General features: G+C 48.6%; 1 protein-coding gene across 1 annotated transcript in view; it reads left to right on the forward strand.

Annotated features, from left to right (window-relative positions):
- The window catches only part of USP22 (ubiquitin specific peptidase 22), an 82,521-nt gene that overhangs the window by 54,383 nt on the left and 3,561 nt on the right, over positions 1–24,577 (forward strand). The window contains exons 7-12 of the mRNA XM_081110740.1: positions 3,377–3,482; positions 7,164–7,322; positions 21,287–21,413; positions 22,193–22,284; positions 23,451–23,513; positions 24,146–24,295. Coding sequence (XP_080966866.1) covers positions 3,377–3,482; positions 7,164–7,322; positions 21,287–21,413; positions 22,193–22,284; positions 23,451–23,513; positions 24,146–24,295 — 697 coding nt within the window. The remainder of the gene's footprint in view (positions 1–3,376; positions 3,483–7,163; positions 7,323–21,286; positions 21,414–22,192; positions 22,285–23,450; positions 23,514–24,145; positions 24,296–24,577) is intronic.

The raw sequence follows: 24,577 nt of genomic DNA on the forward strand, positions 1-24,577 counted from the left end.
CCCGAGGGGCTGGGAGCCCCTGAAGCACACAGTTGACCTTCTGTGTGGTGGGCCTGGGTGAGGGCAGCAGAGTTTGGTTCCTAAGGGTTCCTGGTGGTGCTGCTGGCTCAGCTGACTCTCAGCTGTGACCAACGTGTGCTGAGGGCACAGGCTGCCCGTGACCTGTGGCCTCTGGGCTGGGGTAGCTCGTTGCAGGGGACCTCTCACTGGCCAGCTTTCTCTCGCTAGTACATGGTGTCCTTTAAGAACAAGCCTGCTTTTCTAGGTCACTTGGTGGAACAGCCTTCATGCTCCCCTCAGGCTCTGGGTCGGGGCTGTTCAGACGCCCTGTGGATCCGAGGCTCCAGCTCAGACAGCGCATTGGGGTCAGCTGTCCTGGCTCTGGGCTGGAGCTCTTTTCACTTAAGATTTTTTTCTCTTAAAAGCATATGTATTATCCTTTTAACATTTGCCCAGGAACCAAGTAGAAGTTGCTTAGGAGCGTAGGTGAGGTTTTGTTTCCCAGCATAATGCACAGCTGCTGTGCAGGCAGACCAGCCCGTGAAGGAGCCCCACTCGGGGGCTGCGACAGTGCTGAGGAGAGTGCTGGAACATGCACAGCTGTTCAGTGTTCATGTGACGAAAAAGGCCTCCTTCTGACAGGATTCCTCTGAAAGGCCTGGGGAGCCGCGTGAGGCTCACTCAGAAGCCGGGCCACCTGAGTTCCGAGCCCATGGAGGCTGCTGGCTCACAGCCGTGGGGCGGCCGGGGCCTGAGGCACCCCCACCTGCTTTACGTTGCTCTTTTATGGGGTTGGAACCTCAAGTATGTTTCAGCTCCTTTTTCTTTGCATCAATGTATTTTCTGCTTCCTAATGTTCTGTTCCATGCATTTGAGATCCTTGTGGATGGCATTTCCTCCCAATCTCTCCAGGCAGCTGTGTCAGAAGGCCGTGGCGCTCTTTACATTCCTTGTGACAATTCACCTTTTCTGTGTGGTATCTCCAGGGGGACACATGTGCTAGTCCTGTTGTCCAGTGGAATGAAAGTCATATAGAAGATGTAGGATATCTAATCTAATAAAAGAGAAACATGCAAATTAACCATACCTCCACTACACCCACAAGCCACGCCTATTAGCCATGCCCACCAGCCAATCAGGAGCAGGTATGCAAATTAACCCAACTAAGATGGTGGCAGCCATAGAGCTGGAGTGAGCAGAAGGCTTGGGTTGCCCCGGTGATGGAGGAAGCCAAGCTTCCCTCCTGCCCTGCCAGCCCTGAGCTCCACTCAAGGCTACAAAGTTTCAATTATAGAAGACAAATAAATCCCAGATACCTGCTTCCAGCCCATGGCTGTGGTCAGCCTGAAAACGGCCATCAGCCCCTCACCCAGGCTGGCCAGGCACCCCAGTGGGGACCCCCCACCCTAAAGGGGTTCTGGCCAGCCTGAAAACAGCCATCAGCCCCTCACCCAGGCAGTCCAGGCACCCCAGTGGGGACCCCCACTCTGAAGGGGTTGTGACCAACCTGCAAACAGCCCTCAGCCCCTCACCCAGGCTGGCCAGGCACCCCAGCAGAACCCCCACCCTGATCCGGGACACCCTTCAGGGCAAACCAACGGCCGCCACCCATGCACCAGGCCTCTATCCTATATAGTAAAAGGGTAATATGCAGACTGACCCTAATAGCAGAACAACTTGGGATGACTGGTCACTATGACACACACTGACCACAAGGGGGCAGATGCTCAATGCAGGAGCTGCCCCATGGTGGTCAGTGTGCTCCCACAGGGGGAGCTCTGCTCAGCTACAGGCCAGGCTGACAGCTGCCAGCACAGCGGTGGTGGCAGGAGCCTCTCCTGCCTCCTCAGCAGCACTTAAGCATGTCCGACTGCAGCTTAGGCCTGCTCCCCGCTGGCAAGTGGACATGCCCTGAGGGCTCCCGAGCTGCCAGAGGGATTTCTGACTGCCAGCAGTTAGACATCCCCCAAGGGGTCCCAGACTGCGAGAGGGCACAGGCCGGGCTGAGGGACCCCTCCAAGTGCACACATTTTTGTGCACCGGCCTCTAGTATGTTAATATGTACTATAGTTAACCATATAAGTTTTACATTTGTATATCTACACAAATATGTACAGGGTGGGGCAAAGTAGGTTTACAGTTTGTTTGGAAAATAATACAATAATTAATAAATCATACAAGAATAAACCGTGTAGCCCAGCTGGTCTAGCTCAATGGATTGAGCATTTGACCAAGAAGTCACTGGTTCTCCCTGGACAGTTTGGCTCAGTGGATAGAATGTCGACCTGTGGACCAAAGGGTCCTGGGTTCGATTCTGGTCAAGGGAATGTTTGTTGGTTGCAGGCTCCTCCCCGGCCTGGGCCCTGGTTAGGGCTCGTGCAAGGAGGCAACCAATCGATGTCTTTCTCTCTGTCTTTCCTTCTCTCTTCCACTTCCCCTTAATGCTCAATGGGAAAATATCCTCCGGTGAGGATTAGCAAAAAAGGGGTGAGAGCGGGTTTGCCGGTTCTGTTCTGGTCAGGGCACATGCCTGGATTTCAGGCTCGATGCACAGGGCGGGCCATAAAGGAGGCAGTTGATCGATGTTTCTCTCTCATTATTGTTTCTATCTTTCTAAAAAAAATCAATAAAAATAAACTTAAAAACATTTGCAAAGAGCACTATTTTAAAAAAAGAAGAACCTGTTGCACACACACAGCTGTAATTTGTCCCCCCCTATATACACTTCATCCTTGAACATGGGGGTGCCAACTGCCTGTGCAGTTGGAATTCTGAGTATAACCTAAGTTGGTCCTCAACGCTCTCGGATGTCCACCCTCAGCTGACCCTTGAGCAGCGTGGGTTTGAACTGTGCATGTGAGTGGGCCTGGGCAGTTCAAGCCCATGCTGTTCCAGGCTCCCTGCAGACACCCTGGCATTGCCCTGGAGAGGGTGGGAATTGTGCTTGTACAACTGGCTGGGGCAGAGCTGACCTGCAGCTCCCGGCGTGGGGACCCCTGAGGAACACTGAGCGGGAGTCCTGCAGGGACGGTCCCGGAAGCGAGGCCACTTCCCAGGAGTGTTCCCCGCAGTGTGTCAGGCCGCTCGCTAGGAAGTCCACACTTAGTCCTCTGTAAGTGGGAAAGGAGCCAGTCACTTTCCCCGACACTGGGCATTTGACACACTTGGGTACTAAGCTGGAAGCTAAGCATATCAGCTTAGCTTCCAGCTTCCTGGATGAATGTTAAGTATCTTCACCCGCCCTTCACCTCAGGCTTCATAATGCCTCTGTGCTCGAATGGCCTTGTCCCTTGGTCTGTGGCTTTTGGAAACTTGCTGGCTTTGGGGGTCTTGGGGGGGCACAGATGTGAGTCACAGAGCTGTAATCTTTCCCCAGGTGATGATAATGGGAAGAAGGCCAGCAACCCCAACCACTGCAACTGCATCATAGACCAGATCTTCACGGGGGGGCTGCAGTCGGACGTCACCTGCCAGGTCTGCCAGTAAGTGGAGGCTTCGCAGGGTCCTGCGCATCTCGGGTCCTCCGGGCCCTGCTCGTCGTCCCACGCTGGGCCCCGGTTCGTTCGGGAGACTGACTTCACTGGATGCTGCTTATCACCGTGATGGCCCATTTCCAACCTGCAGACTGTGGTGTTCTGAGAAGTTCTCCAAGTCTTTGGGTTCTTGAGCGTAAAGTGTTGTCAAGGCCCTGGCCCTCCTGGCTGTGTCTGCAGCACCGCCAGATGGGAGACGGGGTGCGTTTTATTTCGGCCGCCACTGGCACATGGGCGATAATACAGCTCCAGTGGTGAAGGCACCAGGAATTGGCAGGTCCCCTGACTGTGCAGGCCGTCAGGGCAGGGTCCCAGGCTGCGGGCTGTGGTGTGGGCCTCTGCACTGTGCACACGGAGCAGGTGAGCTGTAGGCTGCCCCCCACCCCCGACCCCTGCTTTCTTCAGGGCCTTGGAACCAGGAGCCAGGTAAAGGGCCCCTCAGAGACGGACATATGTGCTCTTGAGTGTGTCACCCTGAAGTACTTCCTGGTTTCCTTTCCCATTTTCTCCCAAGTAGTGTCCCTAAATCCTTCCTTCATGGGTTTTGGTTCTGTGCTTAGAGCTCAAAGCTTTTATTTCTAGGAGGAGAGTGCACTGGTGATGAGGTTAGAAAAATGCTTTCCTTCACCTTCAGTGCACTCCCATGGTTTTTATTTCTCTTCAGCTTTTTTTTTTATTGTTTGTTAATCTTCACCTGAGTATATTTTTTCCATTGATTTTTAGAGAGAGTGGAAAGGAGGGAGGGAGAGAGAAACATACATGTGAGAGGCACCTTGACTGGTTGCCTCCCACATGCACCCCAACCTGGGCCAGGCATTGAACCTGCAACCCAGGAATGTGCCCTTGATCAGGAATCGACCCACAACCCTTATGCTCTAACCACTTAGGCACACCAGCCAGGGCTCACTTCAACTTTTTAAAAAAGCCTGGTCATGCTCCAGTAAAATTTAAAAACCTGTAATGGATTACTACTTGCAGTTTGTATAGGATAGAAGAGATTGGCAAGGAGTCAGTTTTGCCTGTAAGAGTTACAGATGCAGTTTACTGTTAAGTAGCATCTGTATCATGGGCCATCACTCCCAGCAGTTGGGGCTCAGGCTTTTACTATTTGGCCCTATACTATTGAACTCCATCAGCAGGAGACTGTCAGAGTAGATCCCGTTTACATTTCTGTATTCAGTTTCTCAATCTGTGAATTTCCTGTTTGTATATCCTATAAAATAAAAGGCTAGGCGAGTGACCGGTTGCTATGACATGCACTGACCACCAGGGGGCAGACGCTCAATTCAGGAACTGTCCCCTGGTAGTCAGTGCACTCCCACAGAGGGAGTGCCGCTCAGCCAGAAGCCAGGCTCACAGCTGGCGAGCGCAGTGGCGATGGCGGGAGCCTCTCCTGCCTCCGAGGCAGCGCTAAGGAGCAGTGAGCCGGACATCCCGCGAGGGGTCCTGGACTGCGAGAGGGCACAGGCCAGGCTGAGGCTGCCCCCCACTGGGGATGGGGTGGGATAGTAGCCGACATACAGACGTCCCACAATACAAAGCCAGATGGACGATATCTACTCACCTTGCAAAAATGTGACAAACCAGTATGAGTCATTGGGCACCAATTGAAGCCATTTGCATGTTGTCATACCGGTTCATGTTGTCAGGGCCTTGACAACACTTTACGCTCAAGAATCCAAAGACTTTGAGAACTTCTCAGAACACCACAGTCTGCAGGTTGGAAATGGACCATCATGGTGATAAGCAAATGGGAAAGGAAACCAGGAAGTACTTCAGAGTGACACACTCCTCTGCCCCGCCCTCACCCCCCCCCCCCGCGCACCCCCCCCCACACACACACACCACTGCACAAATGTCATGCACCAGGGCCTCTAGTTTTGAAATCAATCTCTGGGAGGGAAATTAGCTGGTGCTACTGTTCAGCCTGGGAAGCTGTGGGTAGGGCACTCTGTGTGAAGTGCACTTGGGGTCTGAGTTACTATCCTGGCTCAGCAGCTCCCAGTTCCCAAGGCCGCTTGGGTGAGAGATCCATTGATTCAGAACCTCTAGATGTGGGGCCCAGAATAAACCTAAAATGATGGTGCTAATCTTCTGGGTATAGAAACTGTTGCTTTAGGAGCAGACTTTGTCTTGAGTGGTTTGCACAGTGTCTTTCCCTAGGGCCCTGGGAGCCCAAGATGCATTGGGTGTGAGCACACCTGAGAAGTCATTTGGATAAAAGGGCAGAGCTGTGGCCCAGCCGGCCATGGCTCAGTGGTTGAGCGTGGACCTATGAACCAGGTCATAATTAGATTCCCAGTCAGGGCACTTGCCCAGGTTTCGGGCTCCATCCCCAGCAGGGGGTGTGCAGGAGGCAGCTGATCAATGATTCTCTTTCATCATTGACTAGTGGCCCAGTGCACGAAATTTGTGCATGGGGGTGGGGGGGCAGAGGAGGGTGTCCCTCAGACGGCCTGCACCTCTCCAATCTGGGACATCCCTTTTGCAGTCCGGGACCACTGGCTCCTAACCGCTCACCTGCCTGCCTGTTTTATTGCCCCTAACCACTCTGCCTGCTGGCCTGCTCACCCCCAACTGCCCCCCCCTTGCCGGCCTTCTCGCCCCCAATTGCCCCCCGCTGCCACCCTGCTCGCCCCCAACTGCCCCCCCCCACACCAACTTGCTCACCCCCAACTGCGCCCCCCTTGCCGGCCTGCTCGCCCCCAACTGCCCCCGCTGCCAGCTTGCTCGCCCCCAACTGTCCCCCCCACATCAGCTTGCTCACCCCCAACTGCGCCCCCCTTGCCGGCCTGCTCGCCCCCAACTGTCCCCCACTGCCGGCCTGCTCATCCCCAACTGCCCCTCCCCCCTGCAGGCCTGATCGCTCCTAACTGCCTCTGCCTTGGCCCTGCCACCATGGCTTTGTCCCAAAGGACGTCCGGAAGGTCTCCCTGAAGGTCACCCGGTCTAATTAGCATATTACCCTTTTTTAAAAAATATATTTTACTGATTTTTTACAGAGAGGAAGAGAGAGGGATAGAGAGTTAGAAACATCGATGAGAGAGAAACATGAATCAGCTGCCTCCTGCACGCCCCCCATTGGGGATGTGCCCTCAACCAAGGTACATGCCCTTGACCGGAATCAAACCGGGGACCCTTGAGTCCGCAGGCTGGCGCTCTATCCACTGAGCCAAACCAGTTCTGGCAGCATATTACCCTTTTATTAGTATAGATGTTTCTCTCTCTGTCTTCTTCTCCCTTCCTCTCTGAAATAAATAAAAATATATCTTTAAAAAAAGAAAAAGAGGCCCTAGCCAGTTTGCCTCAGTGGATAGAGTGTCAGCCTGCAGCTGAAGGGTGTCTAGGTTTGATGCTGGTCAAGGGCACATGCCCGGGTTGCAGTGTCGGTCCCCATTGGGGGGCTTGCAGGAGGCAGCCGATCAATGATTCTCTCTCATCATTGATGTTTCTATCTCTCTTTCCCTCTCCCTTCCTCTCTGAAATCAATAAAAATACATTAAAAAAAAGAAAAGAAAAGAAAAAGGGCAGAGCTGTGAAAAGATGTTGGGGTATATTCCAGGAGGTGGTACCCCTGAAACTGTTTGTGGGTATCAGTTCTCACTTTGGTTTTCTGTCTCCTGCTTCTAGTGGAGTCTCCACCACAATAGACCCCTTCTGGGACATCAGTTTAGATCTGCCTGGCTCTTCCTCCCCATTCTGGCCCCTCAGCCCTGGGAGTGAGGGCAGTGTGGTGAACGGGGAAAGCCATGCATCTGGAACCACTACGCTGACGGACTGCTTGCGAAGGTAAGAACCCTGCCAGCACTTTTGCAGAAAAATAAAGTGATTTCCTTGCAGGCAGTTGTCTCTCTTGCCTTGAGGCTGTTCAGGAGTAAAACCCTAATAAATTTAGGGCCACCCAGGGTTCCAATAGTAGTTTCTTTTACACTTCTCGTAGGGAACATGAGAATAGGTATGACAACATGCAAATGGCTTCAATTGGTGCCCAATGACTCATACTGGTTTGTCACATTTTTGCAAGGTGAGTAGATATTGTCCATCTAGCTTTGTATTGTGGGATGTCTGTATGTCGGCTACTATCCCACCCCATCCCCAGTGTGAATGAACAGGGTACAGCTCCCTCACGTACTGTACCAGAGTCTGCACTGAGGGAGCCCTCCCGCCGAGGCATGTGGTCTTTTTTTTTTTTTTTTTAATAATTCTTTATTGTTGAAAGTATTACATATGTCCCCTTTTTTCCCCATTGACCCCCTCCAGCCTGCCCCCCGCCCCAGGCCTTCACCACCCTATTGTCTGTGTCCATGGGTTATGCATATGTGCATACAAGGTCTTTGGTTGATTACCTCCCATCCACCCACCCACCTCCATCTTCCCTCTGAGATTCCCCACTTTGTCCCATGCTTCCCTATCTCTGGATCCTCTCCGTTGCAGGTGGTCTTTTCTGCAAGTGATGAAACACGTGAGCTTCTGTCTGCATCTACACTGTTTACTCTGTCCATTTGCTCCATCATTGATTTAGACAAGTGATGAAGTTTCAGATGCAGTTGCTATGAAATGTATTTAAATAGGTGTCACATACTATGCTGGGCAAGCTCAGCCAAGGGTTCGGTGAGCCTGACAGGGGCTGGTGAAGGATTTGGAAAAGACAGACAAAGAGAGTAACCTGGGTCTAGGTCAGTGGTTCTCAACCTTGGCTGCACATTAGAATCACCTGGGAATCTTTAAAATCCTGATTTCTGGGCCTCATCCTCCAGAAATTCTGTTTCTTTATTACTAACTAGAGGCCCTGGGCACAAAAATTTTTGCACTCGGGGGGGGTCCCTCAGCCTGGCCTATCCCCTCTTGCAGTCTGGGACCCCTCGGAGGATGTCCACCTGCTGGCTTAGGCCCGCTCCCTGAGGGATCGTGCCCAAGCTGGCAGTCAGACAGCCCTCTGGCAGTCCCGGAGCCCTTGGGGGATGTCCACTTGCCAGTGGGGAGCAGGCCTGAACTGCATTCGGACATCCTTAGCGGTGCTGAGGAGGCGGGAGAGGCTCCCTACACCACCGCTGTACTGGCAGCCATCAGCCTGGCTTGTAGCTGAGCAGAGCTCCCCCTGTGGGAGCACACTGACCACCAGGGGGCAGCTCCTGCATTGAGCATATGGCCCCTGGTGGTCAGTGTGTGTCATAGTGACTGGTCATTTCCAGTCGTTCTGCTGTTAGGGTCTGTTTGCATATTACCCTTTTATTATATAGGATAGAGGCCTGGTGCAAGGGTGGGGGCCGGCTGGTTTGCCCTGAAGGGTGTCCTGGATCAGGGTGGGGGTCCTGCTGGGGTGCCTGGCCAGACTGAGTGAGAGGCTGATGGCTGTTTGCAGGCTGGTCAAGCCCCCCCACCCCCAGTGGGGACCCTCACCCCATGGAGGTTTGGCCAGCCTGGGTGAGGGGCTTATGGCTGTCTGCAGCTGGTCACACCCCCTTCAGGTTGGGGGTCCCCACTGGGGTGCCTGGCCAGCCTGGGTGAGGGGCTGATGGCTGTTTGCAGGCTGGCCACACCCCCTTTAGGATGGGGGGGGTTCCCACGGGGGGACCTGGCCTGTCTGGGTGAGAGGCTGAGGGCTGTTTTCAGGCTGGCCAAGACCCCTGGCAACGGAAGCTCCCAGCCTCTCCTTTCTTTTTTTATTCTGGGATTTATTTACCTTCTATAATCGAAACTTTGTAGCCTTGAGAGGAGCTCAGAGCCAGCCAGGGTGGGTGGTAGGGAAGCTTGGCTTCCTCCATCGCCAGGGGCAATGCAAGCCTCCTGCTCGCTCCAGCTCCTTGGCCACAGCAGGTATCTGGGGTTTATTTGTCTTCTATAATTGAAACTTGTTGCTTTGAGTGGAGCTCAGAGCCGGCCACGGCAGCTGGAAAGCTTGGCTTCCTCCATCATTGGGGCAACCAAGCCTCCTGCTTGCTCTAGCTCCTTGGCAGCCGGCCACCATCTTGGTTGGGTTAATTTGCATATAGTCGCTCTGATTGGCTGATGGGCATGGCTTAAGGCATAGTGAAGGTACAGTCAGTTTGCATGTTTGTCTTTTATTAGTGTGGATGTTGTGGCCCCACCCCATAACAAAGAAACAATTTCCGGAGGATGAGGCCCAGAAATCAAGATTTTTTTTAATTTAATTTAATTTTTTTAATTAAATCTTTACTCAGATTATTACAGTTGTTCCTCTTTTTTTCCCCCCATAGCTCCCTTCCACCCGGTTCCCACCCCACCCTCTGCCCTCACCCCCCCTCCCCATTGTCCTCATCCATAGCACGATTTTTGTCCAGTCTCTTCCCGCATCCCCCACACCCCTTCCCCCCCCCCACCCCCCCCCACGAATAGTCAGTCCACTCCCTTTCTATGCCCCTGATTCTATTGTAATCACCAGTTTATTCTGTTCATCAGGTTATTTATTCACTTGATTTTTAGATTCACTTGTTGATAGATGTGTATTTGTTGTTCATAATTTGTGTCTTTACCTTCTTCTTCCTCTTCTTAAAGGATACCTTTCAGCATTTCATATAATACTGATTTGGTGGTGATGAACTCCTTTAGCTTTTTCTTATCTGTGAAGCTCTTTATCTGACCTTCACTTCTGAATGATAGCTTTGCTGGATAAAGTAAGCTTGGTTGTAGGTTAGAAATCAGGATTTTAAAAAGATTCCTAGGTGATTTTAATGTGCAACCAAGGTTGAGAACCACTGGTCTAGGTCAGTGGTCGGCAAATTGCGGCTCGCCAGCCACATGCGGCTCTTTGGCCCCTTGAGTGTGGCTCTCCCACAAAGTACCAGGTTCAGGCACGTACGTACAGTGCAATTGAAACTTCGTGGCCCATGCGCAGAAGTCGGTATTTTGTGGAAGAGCCACACTCAAGGGGCCAAAGAGCCGCATGTGGCTCGCGAGCCGCAGTTTGCCGACCACTGGTCTAGGTGGATCTTCCTGTGCCTGGCTGAGGCCACAGATGGCAAGCTGAGCCTTTATTTTATAGCCAGAGGTAAGCAAGGTAGTGGCCACCATAGTTACAGTGTTCTTATGAGTTTCACTTGTTTTGGCAGCACTTGCTGCATCTACCTCAGCCCATTAGCTACCCAGATAAGATCTAGGGAGCAGTCATAAGGTCAAGCCTAATAGTGCTAAGAAGGCTGTGCCCTCTAAGCTGGGACTTGTTTGTGACTTTGTCAACAAGTCAGTCCGAGGCTTAACCCTATAGCCGCTCCCTACACATACAAATGTGTCAAAGCCAGAAGCCCATCCTAAACTTTCATTTGTGACATGTTTCTTTGTCTCTACATTTTGGCTGCTTCCCTGTGTTTGTTTCTATGTATTGGGTAGAGCTGCTATGTCTCCTGGAATTGGTAGAGTGGCCTTGTGTTGTAGGTGTCCTGTAGGGCCCAGTGTCTCAGCCTCCCCAGTCACCTGAGCTGGGCACTCTAGGTGTGGCCCTGTGTGGGCTGTGTGCACAGTCCTGTTGTAGTTGAGCCTTGATTGCTGTTGTCATCACTGCGAGGAATTAACCTCCAGGCAAACTTGGCTGTGAGGACGAGCTGCAACTACAGTGGGGGATCTGCTGTGCAGGAGACACCGCTATGGAGCAGGCCTTGCTTCAGTGGGGCTTTGGTGCTCACTGAGTCTGGCCCTTGAGTGTGTTGCTTGTGGTTGTGTAGAGTTGTAATCTGGTGAGGTCTGAAGCTGTCCACCAGGTGCACTGGCTCTGGGGCCTCTTGGGAGGTGCAAAGTCAGCCACTGCCTAGGGCCACCAGGCAGGAGCTGCAGAGGGATCTACAAATAGTGCTACATGTATTGGGCTTTGAGGTGCCCAGACAAGGCCCAGCTGTGAAGCAAGGCAGGCTGGCTATTGCTGGGTCTTGGGCCTCTTATTGATAGGTTTGGGGCATGCTGTTTGTTTGAGAGATTTTAGCAAAGTGCAGCCTGAGCCAGGACAGGCCATTCATATGCTACAAACAGCTTGGGTAGGGCTGCAGATTGGATGGGGCAGGGCCACAGGGAATCCCCAGGGCAGAACCAACAGTGTGGGCCAGGCTGGTGGAAACTCAGATATGGCTGCCTGTCAGCTCTGCCACAGGGGCAGCCCCAGCACAGGATCAATGACCGCTGTGAGCACCCCTATCTGGGAGAAAGCTGCCCCCGAGTTCCTGCCCTGATGCCTGACAGTCCAGTTCCTCCCCATATGTCCCTGTATCCGCCAAAGCTTCCTCCCAGTGCTGGAGCTCAGAGGGATCAAGTCTGAATACGTTCATGCGCTGGCCCTTTAAGAGGAACACCTGGGTCTCCAGAGGCATCCATGTCACTGAGCCACAGTCCCTGCTGGTTTTTACAGCCAGTAGTTATGGGGCCTCCTCTTCCCTGCCATGGGGCCCTGGGCTGGGGTCTGGTGTGGGGCTGGGACCCCTTGCTCCTCATGGGCGGCCTCCACAGAGACCATCTCCCTCCTGATTAAAAACACACCACTGGTGGGTGTCGGACCAGCCCGTTCCGCGCCTCTGCCCCTCCTGCCAGGCTCAGCGTGCCTCCTCCTTCTCTAGCTGTGGGACTCCCATCAGCCAGCTTGCAGGTGGTTCTGGATGACGGTGGTTTTGTATTATAGTTGTAATTTTTAAAAATATATATATTTTTATTGATTTCAGAGAGGAAAGGAGATGGGGGGAGAGAGAGAGAAACCTCAATGATGAGGGAGGATCATTGATGGGCTGCCTCCTGAACACTCCACACTGGGGATTGAGCCCACAACCTGGGCATGTGCCCTGTCAGGGAATCAAACTGCAACCTGGTCCATAGGTCTATGCTCAACCACTGAGCCAAGCCAGTTGGGCTTTAGTTGTAATTTTGATGTGCTTTTGGGAGGCAGCGAGTACAGGTGTTTACCGCCATCTTGGTTCTCTCGGACTTCCACCTCTAAAACAGCCTTTTTCCTCTGCACACACAGCTCTATTCTCCTGTGGCTGCCGCGGGCCCTGGACGCTTGCGGGGACATGGAGAAGCGTGGGTGGGCCCTGGCTGTTCCTGTGTATTGCGAGTGGGAGGAGGAAGAACTGTGTTTTGAGTGTGAAAATTGGATGATGGAATAATGTGGCAACTCTGGTTCACACGGGCACACTCTTCTCTCCTGCCATCGGCCTGCCAGTCAGTGTTCAGACTTCACTGATTGGTTTGTGTTCTTTTAAACTACGTTTTAAAGTTTGTTCAAATCAGGATTCAGACTTGGTCCACATACTGCATTTGGTTTGTTGGCCTCATAGTCACTTTCAAGTCTTCTTTGCCTGCCTTTTCTTTGTAGCGAAGACAAGGTCACTTGTCCACCATACTCCTCACACTGCGGACCGTGCTGGCTGGGCGGGGAGTCCCTGTAGGTGGCAGTGTGCGTGCTGGGTGCCTGCCCCACTCCTGCTCTGCAGGCACTCCCCGCCCTGGCCCGGCCGCTTCCCGGCAGTCTCAGCTTTGCTCGGGGCGTGGTCCTGTCTTTGTTGAAATGACAGCATTTCCAAAGGATAAACAAGGATTTCCAGACCCAGTTGTCAAAAGATCAAATTTTCTGTTTGTTTTCAGCATTAAATTTTAAAGTTTTGTCATAAACTATATTGAAACATCTGTGTTATGGTTTTTAGCTTTAGTAGATGCCACAAATGCTGGCTACAACCTATCTCACAACATCTCTTCATCATCACAAAGCTAAAATTTCCCAAATGTCTCATTTAAAAAAATTAAACGTTTTCTTTTGAGATAATTGTAGCTTCCCATGCAGTTGTCAGAAATACTACATAGGGATCCCATGTGTCCTTCCCCCGATTCCCCCCGGTCTTACACAACTACAGGACAATGTCGCAACCAGGATAGTGACACCATGCAGGGCCCTTCGTCACCCAGGAACCCTCACAGCCACCCCTCCTGCCCTCTGAGCACGACTGCCTCCTGGACCCTGGTCGCCATGAATCTGTTCTCCGTTTCTATAAATGCCACATTTCAAGAAAGTTACATGTAAATGGAATCATACAACATGTGACCTTTGGGGATTGACTTTGTTCATTCATCCTAATTCCCGGGGGTTCATCCAGGTGCAGGTATCAATAGTTCGTTCCCCTTTGTTGCTCACTAGTATCCCATGGTGTCATGTACCACAGTTTGTTGAACTGTTTATGTGCACCCATTGAAGGACATCTGCATTGCTTCTAGTTTTTTGTTCGTTTGTTTCATTTTTTGGCTACTAGAAATAAAGCTGCTTAAAACACTTGTGTACAGCCCTGACCGGTGTAGTTCAATGGTTAGAGCATAGACCCTCAGACCTAAGGGTCACGGGTTCGATTCCCAGTCAAGAGCATGTTACCTGCATTGCAGGTTCATTTCTCAGCCCCAGTCGGGTGGTATGGGAGGCATCCAATTGATGTGTCTCTCACATCCATGTTTCTCTCTCTCTCCCCTACCTTCCACTCTTTCTAAAAAATCAATGGAAAGCTATCCCCCAATGACGATTAACAAAAACAATTTTAAAAGTTTACGTACAGTTTTTGTGTGAACACAACTTCATTTTTCTGGGACAAATTACTATATCTTATGGTAGTAAGAAAATTATTATTTCACCAGACGTTTCACTTATAAAAAATTTAAGGCAAGTATTATTTATTTGTTTAATGTAGAATTTATAGGGGCATATTGGTTAATAAAATTTATATAGGTTTCAATGTAATATGTCACCTGCATGTTGTATATTGTGTTCACCACCCAAAGTCAAGTCTTCCGTCACCATTTTTCCCCCTTTACCCTCTTCTACCTCCCCCTCCTCACGTTCCCTCTGGTAATTGTACTTTTGTCTGTGTCTGCGTTTGTTTTTTAGCTTAATCACTTCACCTTTTTACCTAACCCGCCTCCCTTCTTACAGCTGTCAATCTCTTCTCTGTATCTATGAGTCCGTTTCTATTTTGTTGGTTCATTTTGTTCATTAGATTCTACGTATTAGTGAAATCATGAGGTATTTGTCTTTCTCTGACTGGTTTATTTCACTTAGCACAGTGGTTCTCAACCTTGGCTGCACATGAGAATCACCTGGGAATCTTTTTAAAATCATGACTTCTGGGCCTTATCCACCAGAAATTCTGTTTCTTTGTTATGGGTTGAGGCCACAACATTAGTAACAAACAGAATTTCCGGAGGATGAGGCCCAGAAATCAGGATTTTAAAAGGATTCCCAGGTGATTCTAATGTGCAGTCAAGGTTGAGAACCACTGATTTAGCATAATAATCTCTATGTCCATCCAGGCTGTCACAAAAGGTAAGATTTTCTTCTTTTTACAGCTGTGTAGCATTCCATGGTGTAGTACCACAGCTTTTTTTATCCATTCATCTACTGATGGACACTTGGGCTGCTTCAGATCCTGGCTATCCTATATAATAAAATGCTAATAGGCTAAATGTCCGACTGTTCATTCGACCGTTTGACCAGTCGCTATGATGCGCACTGACTAGCAGAGGGCAGATGCTCCGACTGGTACGTTAGCTTGCTGCTGGGGTCCGGCCGATCGGGACTGGGATAGATGGGCCAGATACATCCTGGAGCCCTCCCGCGGTCCTTCCCTGGCCCCAACCATGCACCAGTGGGGTCCTTTGACCTAGCCTGCGCCCTCTCGCAATCTGGGACCCCTCGGGGGATGTTGGAGAGCCTGTTTTGGCCCGAATCTGCAGGCCAGGCTGAGGGACCCCACCGGTGCACGAATCCATGCACCGGGCCTCAGGGTGTAAATAACTGCCATGATGGTAGAGGTACATGCACATATTCTTTCAATGACTATTTGGGGATTCTTATGATATATTCCCAGAAGTGGAATCTCTGGGTCTACAGTAGTTCCCTTTTTTGATTTTTGAAGGTGACTCCATATTGTTTATAAGTTCTTTATAAATTTTGGATATTAGCTCCTTATTAGATGTATCATTGGCAATTATGTTCTCCCATTCAGCGGGTTGTCTTCATTTTGTTAATGCTTTTCTTTGCTGTGCAAAAACTTTATACTTCAATGTAGTCCCATTTGTATATTTTTCTTTTGTTTTTCTTGCATGAGGAGATATATCAGAAAGAATATTGCTTCAAGAAATGTCTGAGATTTAACTGCCTATGTTTTCTTTAGGACTTTGATTGTTTTAAGCATTACATGTAAGTCTTTAGTCCAGTGGTTGGCAAACTGCGGCTCACGAGCCACATGCGGCTCTTTGGCCCCTTGAGTGTGGCTCTTCCACAAAATACCGACTTCTGCACATGGGCCACGAAGTTTCAGTTGCACTGTACGTGCGTGCCCGCGCTTGGTATTTTGTGGAAGAGCCACACTCAAGGGGCCAAAGAGCCAAATGTGGCTCACGAGCCGCAGTTTGCCAATCACTGTTTTAGTCTGTTTGAGTTTATTCTTGTGTATGATATAAGAAGGTGGTTTGGTTCCATTTTTTTGCACATATTTGTCAAATTTTTCCAACACCATTAAATAGACTGTTTTTACCCCATTGCATTTTATTTCCTCCTTTGTCAGATATTAATTGACCATAAAGCCATAGGTTTATTTCTGGGATGTCTCTTCTGTTCCATTGATCTGTATGTCTGTTTCTATGCCAGTACCATGCTGTTTTGATTACTATGGCCTTGTAGTATAGTGTGATATCAGGTAGTGTGATTCCTCCAACATTGTTCTTTCTCAAGATTGTTGAGGCTATTTGGTTCCATATAAATTTTTGGAATATTTGTTCTAGTTCATTGGCTTGACTATATAGATTGCTTTGGGTAGTGTGGCCATTTTAATGATGTTAATTCTTTCAGTCCACGAACTTGGTATATGCTTCCACTTATTTATGTCTTCAATTTCTTCAGTGTTTTATGAGTTTTCGATTATAGGTCTTTTACATCCTTATTTAAATTTATTCCTAGATAGATATATTTAAAGCAATTGTAAATAGGATTGTTTTCTTAGTTTTGCTTCAGATAGTTCATGATATTTTTTCAAATAAAAACCAAAATATTTTATTCCATTAAAACAAATAATATATACTTTTTTTTCTAGCAGTATTTGTTTTTTTTTTTAATTTTTTTTGAATTAAATCTTTATTGTTCAGATTATTACAGTTGTTCCTCATTTTCTCCCCATAGCTCCCCTCCACCCAGTTCCCACCCCACCCTCTGCCCCTACTCCCCCCAACCCCCACTGTCCTCATCCATAGGTGTACGATTTTTGTCCAGTCTCTTCCCGTACCCCCCACACTCCTTTCCCCCTGAGAATAGTCAGTCCACTCCCTTTCTATGCCCTTGATTCTATTGTAATCACCAGTTTATTCTGTTCATCAGATTATTTATTCACTTGATTTTTAGATTCACTTGTTGATAAATGTGTATTTGTTGTTCATAATTTGTATCTTTACCTTCTTCTTCTTCCTCTTCTTAAAGGATACCTTTCAGCATTTCATATAATACTGATTTGGTGGTGATGAACTCCTTTAGCTTTTTCTTATCTGTGAAGCTCTTTATCTCTCCTTAAATTCTGAATGATAGTTTTGCTGGGTAAAGTAATCTTGGTTGTAGGTTCTTGCTATTCATCACTTTGAATATTTCTTGCCACTCCCTTCTGGCCTGCAAAGTTTCTGTTGAGAAATCAGCTGAGAGTCGTATGGGTACTCCCATGTAGGTAACTGACCTTTTTTTTCTTGCTGCTTTTAAGATTCTCTCTTTGTCTTTTGCTCTTGGCATTTTAATTATGATGTGTCTTGGTGTGGTCCTCTTTGGATTCCTTTTGTTTGGGGTTCTCTGTGCTTCCTGGACTTGTAAGTCTATTTTTTTCCCCAGGTAGGGGAAGTTTTCTGTCATTATTTCTTCAAATAGGTTTTCAATATCTTGCTCTCTCTCTTCTTCTGGCACCCCCACAATTCGGATGTTGGTACATTTGAAGATGTCCCAGAGGCTCCTTACACTATCTTCATGTTTTTGGATTCTTTTTTCATTTTGTTTTTCCGGTTGGGTGTTTTTTGCTTCTTCATATTTCAAATCTTTGACTTGGTTCTTGCGATCTTCTAGTCTGCTGTTGGAACTCTGTATAATATTCTTTATTTCAGTCAGTGTATGCTTAATTTCTAGTTGGTCCTTTTTCATAACCTGGACGGTCTCACTAGATTTCTTGAGGGCCTCACTAAGTTTATCGGCGGTTTCTAGAGAATTCTTGAAAAACCTTATAAGTGTGGTTTTGAACTCTATATCCTGTAGTTTCCTTTCCTCCATTTCTGTCATTTGTGACCTGTTTCTTTGTCTCCGCATTTTGGCTGCTTCCCTGTGTTGATAGAGTGGCTTTGTGTGCTAGGTGTCCTATAGGGCCCAGTGGCTCAGCCTCCCCAATTACCTGAGGTGGACACTCTTGGTGCACCCCTTAGTGGGCTTTGTGCACAGTCTTGTTGTAGTTAAGCCTTGATTGTTGTTGGTATCACTGGGAGGAATTGACCTCCAGGCCAATTATCTGTGAGTATCAGCTGTGTCTACTGTGGGAGAACTTCTGTGCTGGAGACACCCTTCTAGGGCAAGACTTGCTTCAGTGGGGCTTTGGTGCTCACTGAGTCTGCCCCCTGAGTGTGTCCCTTATGGATCTGAGGAGTTGTAATCTGGAGGGTCCCACTCTGACCGCTGGGTATACTGGCTCTTGGATCTCTAAGGAGGTGCTAATTTAGCCTCTGCCTGAGGCTACCCAGCAGGAGCCCAGCTGTGAAGCAGTGCAAGCTGCTGTGGGGCCTTGGGCCTTCTTTTGGAAGTTCTGTGTTTCTCTGACCCAGCGGCAGTTTGTTAGGTAATTTTCAGATTGCAAAGGGCCAGGCCTTTCATATGCAAAAGCGTCTGCGCACAGCTTGGGTGGCGCGGGGGTCTCAGGGGATCAACAGGGTGGAGCAAGCAGCTATGGCTGCTCCTCAGTCCTACCCTAGGAACTTCTAAAACCAGGTGAAACCGTTAGTACTGAACGCTACCAACAACAAATAATCAATCTGAACCACACTTTGAATGTGAAACAACCAGAATGTGCCAGAAGACACAGCAAAGTAATTTTGCTTCATGATGACGCACCATCACACACTTCAAAACCAGTTAAACACATGTTAAAAGATCTTGCCTGGGAAGTATTAACCAACCCATCGTATTCACCAGACCTTGCTCCTTCAGATTACCACTTGCTCCGATCGACGGCACACGCACTTTCTGAGCAGCACTTCAAAATGTACAAAGAAGTGGAAAATTGGGTCTCTGAACGGTTTGCCTCAAAATAATAAAGTTTATGGTTCTCTATATATAGTATCATGTCATCTGCAAATAATGACAGTTTTACTTCTTCCTTTAGATGTTGGATGCTTTTATTTCTCTACCCCCCCCCCCAAAAAAAAATGTTTTTATTGATTTTAGAGGGAGAGGGAGAAACATTGATTGGCTGCCTCTTGCATGCCCCTTACTGGGAATTAAGCTCACAACCTGGGCATGTGCCCTGATCGGTGTATGGGACGATGCTCAACCAACTAAGCCACACCCACCAGGGCTATTTTTTCTTCTTGTCTGATTGCTGTGGTTTGGACTTCCAGTACTATGTTGAAATAAGAGTGCTGAAACCATACTCCCCTGTCTTGTTTGTGAACTTAATGGAAACACTTTTAGCTTTTGCCTGTTGAGTATGATGTAGGTGGTCATATATGGCCTTTATTATGTTGAAGTATGATCCCTCTATTTCCACTTGGTTGAGAATTTTTATCATAAATAGGCGCTGGGTTGTATCAAATGCTTTTTCTGCATCTATTGATATGAATTTTATCCTTTTTATTGATATGGTATATTATGCTTATTGATTTGCAGATATTGAACCAACTTTGCATTCCTGGAGTAAATCCCACTTGATTGTGGTGTATAATCTTGTTAATGTGTTGCTGGATCTGATTTGCTAATATTTTGTTGAAGATTTTGGCATCCATGTTCATCAGGGATATTGGCTTATTCTTTTCTTTGTGGTTTTGGAATTAGGATAAGGCTGATCTTGTATAATGAGCTTGGGAGTCTTCCCTTCTCTTGAAGGAGACATTTCTTATTTCCTGACTCACTTGTGAAGCTATTCAATCCAGGACTTTTCTTTGTTGGAAAGTTTTTTGTTTGTTTGCTTGTTTTAATCCTCACCCAAGGACATGCTTCTACAGATGTTAGAGAGAGAGGAAGGGAAAGGGAGAGAGAGAAACATTTGATGGGTTGCCTCATGTACGCACCCTGACTGGGGATAGAGCCCATGACCTTCTATGCACGAGCCACACTGGATAGGGCAGGAGTCTTATTATTACTGCTTCAATCTCATCCATTGTCATCTGTTTACATTTTTCCATTCTTCTTGACTTAGTTTTGGAAGATTGTATGTTTCATTCAGATTGTCCAATTTGTTGACATATAGTTGTTTGTAATATTTTTTTACAATCCTTTGTATTTCCTTGGTGTCAGTTGTTACTTTGCCTCTTTTATTTCTGATTGTATTTATTTGGGCCCTCTTTTTTGTTCCTTGATGAGTTCAGTTAAAGGCTTGCCAATCTTGTTTATCTGTTCAAAGAACCAGCTCTTGGTTTCATTGATTTTTTAATTTTTTTTTTTTTTAGTATTGTTTTTAGACTTATTTCTGCTCTGATTTTGTTATTTCCTTTCTTATTTTCACTTTGGGCTTTGTTTTTTATTTTTCTAGTTCCTTTAAGTGCAAAGTTAGATTAATTGAGACTTTTCTTGTTTCTTGAGGATCAGCGTATGATAGTACGAATTTTCCTCCTGGGACTGCTTTTGCTGTGTCCCATAGATTTTAGGTTGTTTGTTTCAAGGTATCTTTTGATTTCTTCCGTGATCTCATTGTTGACCGGTTGATTGTTTACTAACATGTTATTTAACCTCCATGTCTTCGTGTGTTTTTCAGTCTTCTTCTTGCAATTGATTTCTAGTGTCCTAGCATTATGGTCTAGAGAAAGTGCTCGCTATGATTTCAGTTTTCTTAAATTTATTGAGGCTTGTTTTGTATCTTAACTTGTTTTGTGCTCTATCCTAACATGTCCTCTTTTAAAGAATGTATATTCTCTTGCTTTGGGGTGAAATGCTCTGAAGATAACAATTAAGTCCATCTGCTCTAGTGTGTCATTTAAGGCTGCCATCTCCTGATTGATTTGCTGTCTGGAAGTTTTATCCATAGATGTTAAGGGGTGTTAAACTCTCCTACTGTGACTGTGTTAGAGTCAGTCTCCCCCTTTATGTCCATCAAGATTTGCTTTCCATATTTAGGTGCTCCTGTGTTGGATGCATAAATGTTTACAAGGGTATCCTCTTGTTGGATAGCTCCCCTTATCATTACGTAATTAATATCTTTCTTATCTCTTACTATCACCCTTGTTTTAAAATATTTTTTATCTATGTATTGCTACCCCAGCTTTTTTTCTGTTTACCATATGCCTGAATTATCTTTTTCCATCTCTTTACTATTAGTCTGTGTGTACCTTTTGGTATGAGGTGGGTCTCTTGTAGCCTTCATATGGTTCTTGTTTTATTACCCATTCAGCTGTAAGGTAAGCATTTTTTAAAGTGATACAGGGAGAAGGTGACAGATGTATGAATGTATGTATGTTTTTACTAGGGAAATGAATCCATTGAAAGTGACGAAATAATTTTTCTTTTAACTCTTCCATATTTTTTCTTAAAAGTACATTTTTTAAATGCCTTGTAGATTTACCAGACCAGAGCACTTAGGAAGCAGTGCTAAGATCAAATGTAGCGGTTGCCATAGCTATCAGGAGTCCACTAAACAGCTCACCATGAAGAAACTGCCAATTGTCGCCTGTTTTCATCTCAAAGTAAGTTTTCCGGACAGCTTTTCATAGCAGACTGAATGCTTAGTCCCTAGGGCAGCGTGGAGCCTGTGGTCTGGGGCACCGAGCACATGTGGTCATCGCCGTGGCTCTGCAGGAGGGCTGCCTGGTGAGCGAGGTGCCCTGTTCTCTGTGGCAGGAGAGGCCCGGTGAACAGCACGAGGCTCCTGCGCAGTGGAAAGGGGGTGGGAGTGCGCTGCGGGGGCTGGGTTGTGAAGGTTCTACTACTGCTGCCTGAGTTCTTCCATCCTCGCCCCAAGTTTCTATTTTTCTTTTACTTTAAAAGCAGCAAAGTCCCTTAGCATTGTGATTAGTCCAGGGGCCAGCAAGAGCTTTCTGTAAAGGGTCAGCTAGGAAGCTTTTAGGGCTTGCAGCCATGTGATCTCTGTTTCATAGTCTTTGTTTTATTTTATGACCCTTTAAAAATGTTAAAAAGCAAAACAAAAAACGATTCCTAGCTTCCTTGCTGGGTTTGGTGGCACCTGATGTTGTCAAAGGGATGCCTGGTGCCGTGTGAAAGGAACGTGTGCTTGTCTCGCTTCCAGAGGCTTCTTCCCTTGCGCGCTGTTGGGTTTATTGTAAGGTGACTTTTTTATCATTTTGGGTTTATCACTTTGAACTTCATTTCAAGACTTGCCTGGAACCCCATAATTTAAATTTATGTAGACGTTTTATTGAGCCTCCCGGAGGCAGTGAGAGCAAAAAGCACCTGTGGGGTGTGCTCAGAGTAACGCACTCCTCTCCCCTCTCCCCCACTTTCTTAGCGATTTGAACACTCAGCCAAACTGCGGCGGAAGATTACCACATACGTGTCCTTTCCCCTGGAGCTGGACATGACCCCGTTCATGGCGTCCAGGTATGGGAGCTCTGCAGTGCCTTGTCGTCGGGAGGCTGTGGCTTGGTCGGGTCAGTGATTGGCACTGGTTCTGTGCTGAGACCATTGTAGGTGTTGGCACAACCATAACTGCTAAAGCCAAGTTACTGTCCTGATCTTACCCAAGACACATTTTAGTTTATTTGTAAGTTTTTATTTCTTGATTGTAGAGTGAGGAAGGGAGAGAGATAGGAACATCGATTTGCTGTTCCACTTATTTATGTATGTGCGCTGACCGGGGACCAAACCCACAGCCTTGGTGTATCATAGCGGACAATGCTCTAACCAAGCTCCTGCCCCGCCAAGGCCCCAAGGCACCTTGTGTTTAATCAGTTATTTTTTCTTAAGATGTCCTTTTGCTTTGGGTTTTCCCCAGCCATTCCTGGTCAAGGTGGCATCACAGCAAGAAGGCAGCATTTTAGCTGATGGAGTTGGTTTTGGATACAGATAAACGTAGTTGAGTTTGCAGCTGTAGATTCCATTTTTCTTGTTTTCAAATCAATATTATAGAGCACTTGGAATATATCCTCCAAAAAGAGTGTGACACTGATAGATTGGCCACATGCTGGTCTCCTGGAGCCACTTAACAAACGGCTCCAGGCTGGTGGCTGGAAGCAAGTGGGCAGGGCCCGATGACGTCACCCCTTGGCGGGGTGTGCTGACCAGGGAGACCTGGCAGCCCCGCCTCAGAGCAGGTGTGCTCTGCATTCGCGTCACCGGCCGGTCCCGGTGGAAGAACTAGAAAGTGTGTATGAAATGGGTCCCGCACAGCGTCTGGCGTGGGGGCCAGGAAGGTGGCTGTTACTGTCTAAGCCGTGCGTCTCTTCAGTTCAGTGATTTTAACCGCTGTGCCATAGAGTTTTCAGAACACGCAGTGCCTGGCCATTTAGTCAGGGCACTGACCTCTTCTCCCCTAGGTCGTCAAATTAAGAAATGACAACATCCAACGCAACAATAGCAGTGCAGTGCAAATGAATCAAAATTGCAGCTTTTGGGGGGGGGGGGGTCAAATCAGCAAAATATATATATTTTTGGTGTGCTGCAGGATTTTAAGTAATTAGTTTATGTGCCATGAGATGGAAAAGGTTGAAAATCTCTGCTTCGATTAGTTAGTTTGTTGATGTTGAGTTTTGCTTTGTTTGTTGCAGCAAAGAGAGCAGGATGAATGGACAGTACCAGCAGCCGTCGGACAGTCTCAGTAATGACAACAAGTGAGCGGCGCCTGCGGGTGGGGGAGGGGGGGGCGGGGGGGGGGTGCCCTGGCATCTTGGGTGGGAGCGGCGACCGCAGTGTTTCCCGGGAGGCGGCTGCAGCGACGCTTGGCCACGGCAAGCTTGTTTCTTCAGGCCGCTGGCCGCCTCCTGTCTTGCTGCCCGTCCATCTTTTAGGAAAGGACTTGTCACAGCCTTGATCGCAGACACTCACGCTGCTGCAGGAGCCTGACCCTTCCTCCTGGCGCCGGGCGAGAGGGTCAGCCTGACCTCGCAGGCCCCGAGGGGAAGCTCAGCCTCTGCGCCCTGGGCCCCTAGGCTCTTCCTTCGACGGCATTGCCATGAGGCTCTGCTCTCCTCTACCTGCCTGGCCACCTTGGCCGTGGCAGAAAGCATGGAGGGAGAGTGCTCACCGTGTCTCCTGGTCCCTTCCTCTCACTACTTCCACCACACGTGGCTCCACTGAGGCAGCTGCAGAGCTGAGGGAGCCACACGGGCCCCTTTCCCTCTGCACCCCATGCACCCGCTCTGGTTCCCAGGGCACAACGGGGGGTCGGGGAGCTCCCCTTGCTGTGCAGGCTCCTGGTGATGGTGACACTGAGGTCACGGCTGCTCCTTCCCTTCCAAACCAGGTACTCCTTGTTCGCAGTCGTTAACCACCAGGGGACCCTGGAGAGCGGCCACTACACCAGCTTCATCCGGCAGCACAAGGACCAGTGGTTCAAGTGTGACGACGCCATCATCACCAAGGCCAGCATCGAGGACGTGCTGGACAGCGAGGGGTACGTTAGGTGCAGCCGGCGTCCGCGTGGGCATCCACACCCAAAGCCACGCCGGGTTTTAGTGCTACAAAGGACATGCACCTCTGGTGGCTGAAGCAAGGAGGCTTGTTGCAGACAGGCCCCAGCCTCTGGTCCTGTGCAGCGCCCTCAGGGGACGCCCTGACAGCGGCACGAGGGCTCTCCTGGTCTGCCAGAGCGGGCAGGGGGTCTCCGCAGCTCCTTGCTCCTGGCCCGATTCATTCCTTCCCAGCACATCCTCATCCCCTTGAGCTTCGCTCAGTC

Source organism: Myotis nattereri, assembly GCF_964212035.1.
Source record: "Myotis nattereri genome assembly, chromosome: 16".
Taxonomy (NCBI): Eukaryota; Metazoa; Chordata; class Mammalia; order Chiroptera; family Vespertilionidae; genus Myotis; species Myotis nattereri.